The sequence below is a fragment of the Xenopus laevis genome, chromosome 4S (assembly GCF_017654675.1).
Source record: "Xenopus laevis strain J_2021 chromosome 4S, Xenopus_laevis_v10.1, whole genome shotgun sequence".
Lineage (NCBI taxonomy): Eukaryota > Metazoa > Chordata > Amphibia > Anura > Pipidae > Xenopus > Xenopus laevis.
In genome coordinates, this window is record NC_054378.1 from 80,261,828 (window position 1) to 80,274,838 (window position 13,011).

At 40.1% G+C, this 13,011-nt stretch overlaps 1 protein-coding gene across 2 annotated transcripts in view; it reads right to left on the bottom strand.

Annotated features, from left to right (window-relative positions):
• Positions 1–10,218, bottom strand: part of LOC108715639 (voltage-dependent R-type calcium channel subunit alpha-1E) — a 278,548-nt gene extending 268,330 nt beyond the window's left edge. For both annotated transcript variants that reach the window (XM_041561513.1, XM_041561512.1), the window contains exon 1: positions 9,737–10,218. In XM_041561513.1, the coding sequence (XP_041417447.1) occupies positions 9,737–10,203 (467 nt within the window). In that variant the 5' untranslated portion in view covers positions 10,204–10,218. The remainder of the gene's footprint in view (positions 1–9,736) is intronic.
• Between the last annotated feature and the right edge of the window lie 2,793 nt (positions 10,219–13,011).

A 13,011-nucleotide genomic window follows, 5' to 3' on the forward strand; every position in this document is an offset into this window, starting at 1 on the left:
AAATTGAATATAAAAAAAACTGTTTGCTCTTTTAAGAAATGGATTTCAGTGCAGAATTCTGCTGGAGTAGCCCTATTCACTGATGCGTTTTGAAAAAAACATGTTTTCCGATGACAGGATCCCTTTAAGACATTGAATTGTTACATGAGAAATATCTCTTGCTTACAGGTTCTAATGACATAGTTATACACAAGCATCCAGTTCAGATAATGCCTATTCTTGCTTTCTACTCCTTATACATTATGTTTAGGTATAAAATCACTTATTACAATAGCGATATCAATACAGGAATATAGGCTTGCATAAACAACCCAATTTTACATTCTTATGGGAATAATACATTTATTTTATAAAAACAGGTTAGCATTCCCTTTTTTTCATAAAGAGCAGCAAAACCCTGTAAGAAGGTAATGGTAATTCAATATCAGCCCCAAAGCCATGGAAAAATTAAAACTGAGGGGGTTTGTGAGTGTTGTGGTATGCCAGCAATGGGGTGCATCATTTTCTACATAGTTGCATCTGGTCTCAACCCATTATCAATATATTTAAGACAGAGACATTTTGTGCATACTGCTACTTAAAAATGCCTTACCCTTTAAACAACACAGGGATTGTTTGTCCATATATTACAATATATTTAAGCTGGCCAACTACGTCAAAGTCATCCCATATCTGGCCAGTCCTACGCTTAATTTTCATCTGATTCATTAAGAATTCTATTGCTTCATTATACATTTTACAAAGGGACTAGGTTTTACCTGCAACTTACTAGCTGCTTTCAAAGTAAAACTCCCAAACTTGGCTGCCCTTTTATTAGACACCAGTGGGATCACCTGACTATAGCTGGGAAGGGTGGGAGCTACAACATGGAGCTGGTCACTGCTCCTGTATAACTATAACAAACAAGGGAAAGTTCTGCTCACCACTATTTTTTAAAAAACATTAGGTGGGGGTGCAATGAGGCTGTGACCATAAAATACATATAGATAAATGCAAGAGTCCTCTGCACTCAACCCATTATAAATATATTTAAGACAGAGACATTTTGTGCAATAGAATTCTTAATGAATCAGATGAAAATTAAGCGTAGGACTGGCCAGATATGGGATGACTTTGACGTAGTTTTCCAACTTAAATATATTGCAATATATGGACAAACTATCCCTGTTTTGTTTAAAGGGTAAGGCATTTTTCAGTAGCAGTATGCACAAAATGTCGCTGTCTTAAATATATTGATAATGGGTTGAGTGCAGAGGAATCTTGTATTTGTCTATATGTATTTTGTGGTCACACCCTCATTGCACCCCCGCCTAATGTTTTTAAAAACTAGTGGTGAGCACAACTTTCCCTTGTTTGTTATAGTTCTACAAGAGCAGTGACCAGCTCCATGTTGTAGCTCCCACCCTTCCCAGCTATAGTCAGGTGATCCCACTGGTGTCTAATAAAAGGGCAGCCAAGTTTGGGAGTTTTACTTTGAAAGCAGCTAGTAAGTTGCAGGTAAAACGTATTCGTCCCTTTTATAAAATGTATAATTAAACCATAGAATTCTTAATGAATCAGATGAAAATTGAGCATAGGACTGGCCAGATATGGGATGACTTTGACGTAGTTGGCCAGCTTAAATATATTGCAATATATGGACAAACAATCCCTGTTTTGTTTAAAGGGTAAGGCATTCTTCAGTAGCAGTATGCACAAAATGTCTCTGTCTTAAATATATTGATAATGGGTTGAGTGCAGAGGACTCTTGTATTTGTCTATATTGTTATAGTTGCACCTGGCCATACTTTTCCAGATTTGGTAAGGATTGTGGCCTGTTTCAGTTGTACTAATGGTCTGGGAATAATTTCAGCACCATCTTGTGATCCTGCTGAAACACAAATGATTTAAACATTTCATTTACTAATGCACCATTTCAGCTGCTACATGGTAGGTCAGTACATAAAGATGTAAAAAGGTGTTGTAGCTTCACTCTGCATTTCCACTCTTTCAAACTACTCAAGGCCCATTTGTCCCTCAGGCCCATCATACAGATAATGGGAAAGGTCAGCCACTGTTTGGTCTCCTTAAGTTGCCATTTTGCATGTCTCGGATGATACAGTAGAAACTTCACAGTCTCACCAAATATTGTGGGTTTTATGCAAAATGTTTTTCTGAAGAGACAAAATATGGTTAAATAGGATAGGCCACTCATTTACATTAATGCTGCGTGAGATGGTATTACCTACTTACAGTATAAATAAGGTACTGTATCTTTCCCCTTTAACAGCAAGTTAAATGATGAATTTATTTGGGAGTAACATCAGACAATTAATGAATAAAATGTTAACCTTATGTTCCTGTAGTGTATATGTTGTTAACAGTTTACAGTTTGAATTACGGGCTACATGTTAAGTTTTTTCCTTTCCCCGGTTGTTTCCAATTGGCACTCTGAACAAACCATCACAATATTGCTTACAGCAACTTAATAGCTTCAGTGCCTCAGGACAAAGAGCTCCTGCCAATATCCATTTAAACTGCATGCAGTAAATTGTTTTTTTGGAGGAGTCAGAGAGTTGGTTTACTTAATGGATTTACAAACCAGCTTGCTTTATTCAGTGCTTAGAAAGATATACAATAGGTCCCACAAAATTGGGATTCTTAAATAAATTTGACAGAATTGTTTAAAGTGCAGGAGAGTGCCCCAATGGAAAACAATTTTTGTCACAGACATGGGGATGTTTGGGGTGGGTTGATGCTGTAAGTGGGTGGATCAGGGGCATGGCCAGGCATAATGGGTTGTGGTCAAAGTTGATCTGACAAGTAAATAAAATTCAATTGAGATTGCAAACTACAGGTGTAGACTCCAAAACTAATCTTACAGATCCAACCCTCCCCATAACTGAAATAACCCAACAACCTGCTGCAAAGAGATTTGCATGTGCTAAGAGCCTTCGTTAAACAGAATATATTCACATGCCTCGTGTCATACACATAGGGGCAGATTTATCAAGGGTCGAATTTCGAATTTGAAAAACTTTGAAATTCGAATTCAAAAAGACCAAGTGAAATTAAAGGCGAACAAAAGCTTACCCGACATAGTTTGCTGGAATGTAAGACCTGAATCACTAGGTTTTTATTGCTGTAAAGGCATTCAACTACCCATAAATTATGACTCTAGCTGCAGACCCTTTTGCGCATGCGCTAAAGTCTCTTCTACAGAAGGAGCATGAAGGATCAAAAGGAGCATGCGCCATAATGAGAGACAACGGAGATACTGCCCGTGGCAGTGGGGTGTGGAATGCTAGCAATGCAGTAACGTCACTGTACAGAGAGCTTTGGAAGACTGGAGCGTGCAGAGAGAAAGGAGGCAAAGTAAGATGAAACAGTGAGTGCTTAGAACACTGTTTGAAAATCATGTTAAAATAAAACAGACTTAATTTTTAATCCTTGTCCTTTAAATCGAAAGTTTTTGTTGGGCGAATAGGTCCGTTTTCGATCAAATAGGTCCATTTTCAATTGAATTTGAATCGTACGATTAAAAAGTTTTTCTCCAAAACAAACTTAGATTTTTCAAAGTCCACCATTTGACTCCAATTAGGTTCTTGGAGTTCCCCCATAGGCTAAAACAACTATTAGGCAGGTTGTAGAGGCAGTACATGATAAATTTCAAAATTCGAATTTTCAAATTTTATTCAAATTCGAATCAAATTTGGACTATTCCCTAGTCGAAGTACACAACAATTTGGTCGAAATTTTAATTTTTTTAATTTGACTTTTCACTTTGACCTTTGATAAATCTGCCCCATACTGTAACACTGCCTTAAAGGAGAACTAAATCTTAACTAGGCAAAAATTTGTAAATTATGTTTTGGGCTTCTGTACCAGCCCAAGGCAGTAAATATCTGTGCCTCCAAATATGCTCCTCAGCAATCGCCATCTTCTTTTCTGCTGATTCACTTGATCTGTGCTGCTGTCACTTACTGAGCTTAGAGACTGACACATGCGATACAATTTTATTATATTCTCTGTTCTGCCTCAAAATCACCTGACCAGAAATACAGCAGCTCTAACTGTACAGAGAAGAATTTTGGGCACAAAAGACAGAACTGTGTCCATTAATTGGCTCGTGTGACTTAACATGTGTGGTTTGTTTGGTATGTTTGTATGCATCGTGAATTCTAGGATGCCAGGGGCGGCCTTCATTCCTTAAAATGTTAATTTTCTATTTCGGATTACCCAATGGCACATGCTACAAAAAAAATATTTTTATACGTTTATTTACATTAAGCAGGGTTTTACATATGAGCTGTTTTATGCAATATATTTGTTTACAGCCCTACATTGTTTGTGGGTATAGTTTTCCTTAAATGGTATATGGCAGCTGGGAAAACTGCAGTTGTAGAAAAATAATTGAGTAATCAGGCCTGTAGCATCAGCTTATATGACAGACAAACCTCATATTCTGCTTTGATTTGTTATGACCTCTAAGCTTAGCTTTTCAACAGCTGCTCAAAGCACACTGAGCATGTGCATGTAGCGGACACTCCGAACAAAATCCAAGATGAGAAACTCCAGTGACAACTTTGAAGATACTGAAGCTTAAGCCTGGATCAATAAGTTCAATATATAAAATATGGCATTTCTAGCTATATTCATTTTTAGGGTTTAGTCTCCTCCAATGCTTTACTCCAGAATACAGGGAAAATTCCTGGAAACCCGACAGGCCAGACTGACATTGAATATAACATATAGCAGGATTTCTGACACACACACACACAATTCTTACCAGTGCAGGGCAACAGTTATTATATTTTAAATTACCTGAAAACCCTTTTTTGACATTATTGTTTCTTAATTGTTAGAACTTACAGCAATGTCATTAGTTGCTCTGGTGTAAATAGTTTAAATCCAGACAATCCAACAAACAGCTATTAAGGTTTAAATAAATATTGGAGGGTTTGTGATATGAAAACAATAATATAAGTGGATACCTTTGGGAGGCTTTGGAGAACAGACGCTTCTTACAGAAAGCTAAAACTGCAGGCAGTGTCACAGAGGTTAGTGAAACACAGCAAGAGGAAAATGAGAATTCATTACTTCTTGACCCTAGTCTACTAATCCATTGTAATCAGCAGGTAGCCTTTGCTGTTCTACCATTTTAAAGCAAAAATCAAAATGGTTGCTAAGGAATACTCGTCCTGATAAACTAAGGTATATAATTTATTATTGCCTACAACAATGCTGTCCAACTTCTGTTGTACTGAGGGTCAGAATTTTTCAGTGCAGGAAAACAAAAGGTATGCATACATATTTATGTGTCCCACTTGGAGAGTAGAGAAGGCGGAGTATGGCACACACAGACAGCATAGGATGGCACACACAGACAACATAGAATGGCACACACAGGTTGGCAGAGTATGGAATACAAAGGTAGCATAGGGATGGCAGAGTATGGCACACCTAAGGAGCATATGACAGGTAGAGCAAGGCACACACAGGAAGCACAGGTCAGCTAGAGTAAGACACACACACACAGGACACACATGGCAGGCAGAGTATGGCACACACAGGGAGCACAGGTCAGGCAGTGTATGGCTCACCCAGGGGGCAGGTAGAGTATGGCACACAGGTTACATAGTTACATAGTTAAATTGGGTTGAAAAAAGACAAAGTCCATCAAGTCCAACCACTCCAAATGAAAGCCCAGCATCCATACACACACCCCTCCCTACTTTCACACAAATTATACCCATACCTATACTAACTATAGAGCTTAGTATCACAATAGCCTTTGATATTATGTCTGTCCAAAAAATCATCCAAGCCATTCTTAAAGGCATTAACTGAATCAGCCACCACAACATCACCCGGCAGTGCATTCCACAACCTCACTGTCCTGACTGTGAAGAGCCACCTACGTTGCTTCAAATGAAAGTTCTTTTCTTCTAGTCTAAAGAGGTGGCCTCTGGTACGGTGATCCACTTTATGGGTAAAAAGGTCCCCTGCTATTTGTCTATAATGTCCTCTAATGTACTTGTAAAGTGTAATCATGTCCCCTCGCAAGCGCCTTTTTTCCAGAGAAAACAACCCCAACCTTGACAGTCTACCCTCATAATTTAAGTCTTCCACACCTACATACTCCAGATGAGGCCTTACCAGGGACCTATAAAGAGACATAATTATGTTTTCATCCCTTGAGTTAGTGCCCTTTTTTATGCAAGACAGAACTTTATTTGCTTTAGTAGCCACAGAATAACACTGCCCAGAATTAGACAAATTATCTACAAAAACTTCTAGATCCTTCTCATTTAAGGAAACTCCCAACACGCTGCCATTTAGTGTATAACTTGCATTTATATTATTTTTGCCAAAGTGCATAACCTTGCATTTATCAACATTGAACCTCATTTTCCAGTTTGCTGCCCAGTTTCCCAACTTAGACAAATCACTCTGCAAAGTGGCAGCATCCTGCATGGAACCTATAGTTCTGCACAATTTAGTATCATCTGCAAAAATAGAAACAGTACTTTCAAAAGATAGACTACAAAGAGTGGTGGTACATTCAACATTTTCTAATTGGACCAGTGTTGTTAGTGGAGTACCACAGGGCTCTGTACTAGGTCCCTTGCTTTTCAACTTGTTTATTAATGACCAGGTCATTAATAAACATGGCACACACAGGGAGCAAAGGTCAGGCAGAGTATGGCAAACCCAGGGAGCATAGGGCAGGCAGAGTATGGCACATCTAGCGAGCATAGGGCAGGCAGAGTATGTTACACCCAGGGAGCATGGGGCAGGCAGAGTATGGCTCATCCAGGGAGCATAGGGCAGGCAGATTATAGCTCACCCAGGGAGCATGGGGCAGGCAGAGTATGGCTCACCCAGGAAGCATGGGGCAGGCAGAGCATGGCTCACTCAGGGAGCATAATGGAGGCAAAGTATGGCACGCACAGGGCAGTCAGAGTATGTTACACATAGGGAACACATGGAAGACAGAGTATGGCTCACCCATGGAGCATGGGGCAAGCAGAGTATGGTACACACAGGGAGCATAGGGTAGGCAGAGTATGGCACACACAGGGAGCACAGGGCAGGCACAGTATGGCACACACAGGGAGCATAAGGCCGGCAGAGTAAGGCACACACAAGGAGCATAGGGCAGCTAGAGTATATTACACATAGGGAGCATAGGGAAGTCAGAGTATGGCACACAGGGAGCACAGGGCAGGCAGAGTATGGCACACAGAGGGAGCATTGGGAAGGCGGAATAGAGCAGCTGAGCAGGAGATAGAGAATCCTATCAGGACCACTCTAAGATGAACTTTTCATAATGTACTACATACAGTGACACAATATGGGTGCCCCTTCAGCAGTTTGTATGAGGTGTGAACAGGTGAAGTGGGCATTTACAGTCTGTGTCTGAGGTGTGAACAGTCCAGAACTTTAATGATGTGAACAATAGAGGAATTACAGGTGTGATCAATGCAGGAGTTTACAGTATGAATTTGAGGTGTAAACAATGCAGAGGCCACTTCATCCCAGTACAGGCATTACAGCAGCCAGACTTTCATGTGGGGGGGGCACACAAGAGGGGGGGGGATCACCCAGGGCCGGACTGGGGGTAAAAAGCAGCCCGGGCAAAAAAACATCAGAGCAGCCCACTTGTAATGGTTTTTGTACACATCCACTCATATATTGGGGTAAAACTGCAAAAAAATATGTGCGTAAAGAGCTGCCTTGTAAAATATGTTTAAGATTCTGCAGCCTTTTGCCTTTATATTCCTTGATAAATATAGTGGGCTGTCTACTGTACGGCACAAGAACCATGACTGGGCCAAGCAGCGTTGGACTGAGGGGCCCCCCAGCCGCAAAGTCCAATCTGCCGGGAAACCACTTCTGTGAGTGTGCACACCTTTTCCTTGAGCGACTGGGGTCCAGGAGGTTAGGAGTAAGTACAGGGAGTGGGTGTGGGCTGGCAGGGGCCCCACCGGGTGTACCTACCTATTGCCGGTGTGACCAGGGTCTGGGAGGTAAGGGGCAAGTGCACGGAATCGGTCTGGGCCAGCAGGGCCCACCCTAGTAACACGGATACATTGGACAACAAAACATTTTTTTTACTATTTTATTCATTCTTATAAAGTGAAAAAGTGTTGAAAACAAACAGACAGTCCAGGTTAAATTTCTAAAAAAGACAGATTTAGTCAGTGCCTGATACTTTCAGCACAGTTGACTCTTCCTACCCCATAGTGATTTTGCCTGCAGCCTGCTCTACAGAAATCCACACCAACCTGATATTACTGATGTGGTGTGTTCACAGTCAGGGAGCATTATGTGCAGGCTCAGCACAGACAGGCAGGCCAGCAGCTGCAGTATCTCCTTTTTGTCCGGCTTCCATGCTCATGCTGAGCGTGCTGGGACATACAAACAGCCGGCAGAGGCAGCAGCGTCCGAGCAGAGAGGAGTGGGAGGGGCAGAGCCACAGTGTGAAAAAGGATGGAGGAGCGGTCCTAGAGCCCGCTGGATCAATCAGCAGCCCACTAACACTAAATAAAGAGCGGCCCGTCGGGAAAATGCCCGAACAGGCCAATTGCCAGTCCGGGCCTGGGATCACCAGTTGGAAAGAACTGGCCTGCAATATTAGTGGGGTCACTTATCCTGTATGTCTCCTTTACGTGAGACTCAGTATATGGACATTTCATTGGAATGGTAGACAATCTATTGACTGAAACAGAGAACAGTTCAATGTTCTGAAGCAGCGTGCTGACAGGTATCCATTTCCTGTGATGCTATCACATTTTACAAATAATTTCAGCTCCAGATTAGAACTACAGTATAACCTAGAACAATATAGAATTTAGATGTCTATAAAAACATATTGCCTAAAACAGCTCATATATAACAGAAATGATCATTTTTCATAATAATAAACTTTTTTTTAGCAGTATGTACAATTGGATAATACTAAATAAAAAATTGCCATTTTAAGAATTAAAGGAGAACAAAAGCTTAACTTAAAGGGATACTGTCATCGGAAAACATGTTTTTTTTAAAACGCATCAGTTAATAGTGCTACTCCAGCAGAATTCTGTACTGAAATCCATTTCTCAAAAGAACAAACAGATTTTTTTATATTCAATTTTGAAATCTGACATGGGGCTAGAAATTGTCAATTTCCCAGCTGCCCCTGGTCATTTGCTGGAGCAACACTATTAACTGATTCATTTTGGAAAAATTTTTTTCCCATGACAGTATCCCTTTAAGAAGTAGACTCGAAATGTTATACATATTACTACATGGCAACACAGAAACCAGTGCAAATAGCATCAGCATTTAATAATCAGCCTTGTAGCATCAGTTTATATTACAGGCCAACCTCATTTTCTGTCTGCCCCTATACAAGTGTATAACAGGTTATAAACATTTTCATTTCAGTTTATTTAGCAACACTGGACAAAAACCCAAAGCAACTAATTAGTGATTAGCTTCTTGTAGTTGGCTGTAGGTAGAATAATAAAAACAAAACAAACATTTGACTGTTGCCATAGGTTACTAAAAATTTGCCCTGTGTTGATAAATAAGCCGGATACTAAACGTTTAACAACATGTATCAGCACTGGGCACATTTGATTTGACTCTTCTAGTAGTAGATGGCTTTCTATGGATTACTGCACAAATGAAATGTGCCCGTTGTTGGTAAATGAGCCCGATTTATTTGGCAGATAAGTGGTATAAAGTGTTAATTCACTATACTTACTCCCATTCCTTGCGTCGAGCCTGGGGTGTACTCTGTATCTTATGAGCCTCGTGAGCCTTGATGATATCCTTTTGTTCTATCAGGCCTCCTCTCCTTCGCTTTATTACTTGGGGGCTTAATGGAAAGTCAGAATCCAGCCCAGCGTTCACCTCAAACATGCTGCTGCCTTCAAATGGGAAGTTAGACTCCACTTCCCTTGCTCGCAGTTCATACAAGGCATCATAACTTGCAGTGCGTGAAACAAGGGTTTCAGAAAGTGTCTCGGGTTCTAGAAGATTGCAAGAGTGGGTAGCCTGTGTCAGGCCCAATCGGTGCTTGCGCCATGTTTCTGCTTCTGGAAGAGCCAAGACATATCTCTGGGTGTCAGCATCCAATGCTGGTATCGCTAGTGTGCTTGACTGGTCAGGCTCGGTGAGTGTATGAGCACTGGTTGAACAGGAGCTTAATCCCAGCATCTTTAATACCATCCCGTATGCATTTCTCTGCAGGGAAGACAATACAACTGATGTAAGCTATCAGAGCAACTAGCAGCATAAAAGGTAGATTGTTCATAATTATCATAACAAAGGATGTCAAGTAATGAATTTATGTTAATTCAACCTCTAAAACAAGGAGGATTTCACCAAAATACTGATTTATTAACATATAAATTGCTAGAAATAATACAAGACACAAGTCTGAATCTGCAGATAAATTCTTTCCTATATTTTATCTGAATATACCAGTTTGTATGAATACTCAAGCATTCATACAGGGTTGTTGGTTAATGTCAGCTCCAGTTACCTGTTATAAAAAAAAATATCAACAACAACAACAACATCACTGGTGCCATAGTAGAGAGGAGGTTAATATAGTATAATATATCACCCCCATTGTAATCGCAACTGATTGATCATGCTTGACTATCTGGCAGACTAATGGAAAAGACCAGGTTTGGCAGATGCAAAAACAATACTACATGCTGCAGATTCCTGCATTGGGGCAGGTACCCACAGAATACCTGCAGGATTGGTATAAAGTCAAAAAATACCCAGTAGGGTGGGATGTGGGCTGCTTAGATGTGGGACAATAAAATACATATGTTAAATTTCCCAATCTGATTCCAGTTTGACACTTCTAGTTAATAATAATATAACTTCCTGGTCACATGGCACACCGCAGGGTGGCGGGTTGGAAAATGTATATTTTGATTACGGCCAATTCGGATGGCCAGAAAAAGATGTTGATGTGCTGGTTACTGCTTGGCAGTCCAGGTTGGGCACAGCTCTACTGAACTAAACCCATACAGGTTGCTGTACTGTGTCTAAAGTTTAGGGGAAGAGGAATAATTGTCTGTTACTGTGATCTAAGGTATAGCCTATGATAAAGGGTTTGCGAAACATGAAACACGTAAGGCTAATTCCATGTATACCAAATAAACTATTTTCAATTTTTACACTTTTGGTTAGAAGATTACAAAACAATACACAATACAAGTGAAAATTACCAGCCCACTCCAATCCCTTGTTGTGCACCAAGTCCAAAAACAGTTATTTACTTCTATGGAACTCCCCACTTTGCTTCCAGACTACCAAAGCAGGTCTAGACATGGTTAAGTTGATGGTGTGGAGTCACAGATATGGAAGATGAAAATGTCCTGTGGCCTCCTATTGTAATTGCCAATTTTGTATGTATGCAACTTGCATACACCCAGTAAATTTGCTGTGCTTTCATAGTAATTCTCTTGGACTCTTGGCATTTATATTTTAATGCTTTGCCAAGAGTCAAAAGGAGTTCAAACTCAGAGACAGTGCAATCCTTTCTGCAGAATTTCAGTATAATTATGGACAGAATTGTGCACCATTTAATTGTGAATCCCTGTACTGTATATCATACTAAAAAAAAAAAAGAAATGCTTTAGCACAGTGATCCCCAACCAGTAGCTTGTGAGCAACATGTTGCTCTCCAACCCCTTGGATGTTGCTCTCAGTGGCCTCAAAGCAGATGCTTATTTTTAAATTCCAGGCTTGGAGGCAAGTTTTGGATGCTTAAAAACCAGATGTACTGCCAAACAGAGACTACTGTATACTGTCAGTCCACATAGGGGCTACCAATAACTAATCACAGCCCTTATTTGGCACCACCCAGGAAAATTTTCCGTGCTTGTGTTGCTCCCCAACTCTTTTTAAATATGAATGTTGCTCATGGGTGAAAAAGGTTGGGGACCCCTGCATTAGCATGTTCACAATGCTTTGGTTTCCCAACTGGAAAAACAAAACAAAACAAAACTGCAAAATACAGAATATCAGATATTGATTTCAATATATTTTCACATATTGTTCTTTTTTAGAACCTTTGCTTCTTTGCAGTCTTACACTTTTGCTCATTATCTTGATAAAATATATTTTTATTATTTGTTCAGGATGCAAGGTATCTCTCGGACAATGGGGCAGATTTAACTTGATTTCATGGTTTATCTCATAAAAGCTTCAATTAATTCTATGGAAAAACTGAAAATAAATAAATAACATTTTCACCTTAAATTGAATAATTAATGTTTCAGGGTATCATCAGAAAATCATCCTTATCAACAACTTAATTAACAAGAGCTTTGTTCCATACATCACATAATCATTTCTCCCCATTTTTATAAGGCTCTGTTTTTTATGCTTTTAGATCATTGGCTTTTTTTAGTGGCTTTTTGGCCATTCTTACTACCATGTTTCTACCAACCAGATGTAGAAGGTAAAAGAGATAGCAATAGAAGGATTCTCATTGTTGGACTTATATATAGCAGTTGGTCTTTTTGGGGGATTGCCTAAATCATTAATCTCTTCTTATGCAGCCAACTGATGATGGCTACTTTTAGATGTATCAGCATTCCTCCTACTGGTCTGTAGATGCCACTAATGAGCATATTTATTACTTACTGAGCATCAGACTCAGGATAACAGAAAGATACCAGTAAACTAGTGGGTTCCATATCACATTAATTTTTTTTTCTTTGATAGTTTTTTAAATTCCAAAATTAGCTTGCAAGGTTTAAAAAACCTTCGTAAAACAAAAAATCCAGTGGGGACTGGGGTGGGTGTCACCTCTGGGGCTGCTTATCCCAGTCACAAATTCCACCACATGCCACCAACATAACCACCTCTGGTGTGTCGTGTTGCGTGGCATTTCTCTTACTTGCAGTTGTGATCAGAGTGGGAGAGGAGTGCCTAAGTTCCTAGTGGAGAGCGGGGGTCGGAACTGGGCTGGTGGGATACACTGGGTTTTTCCCAGTGTCCCGCCGGCCC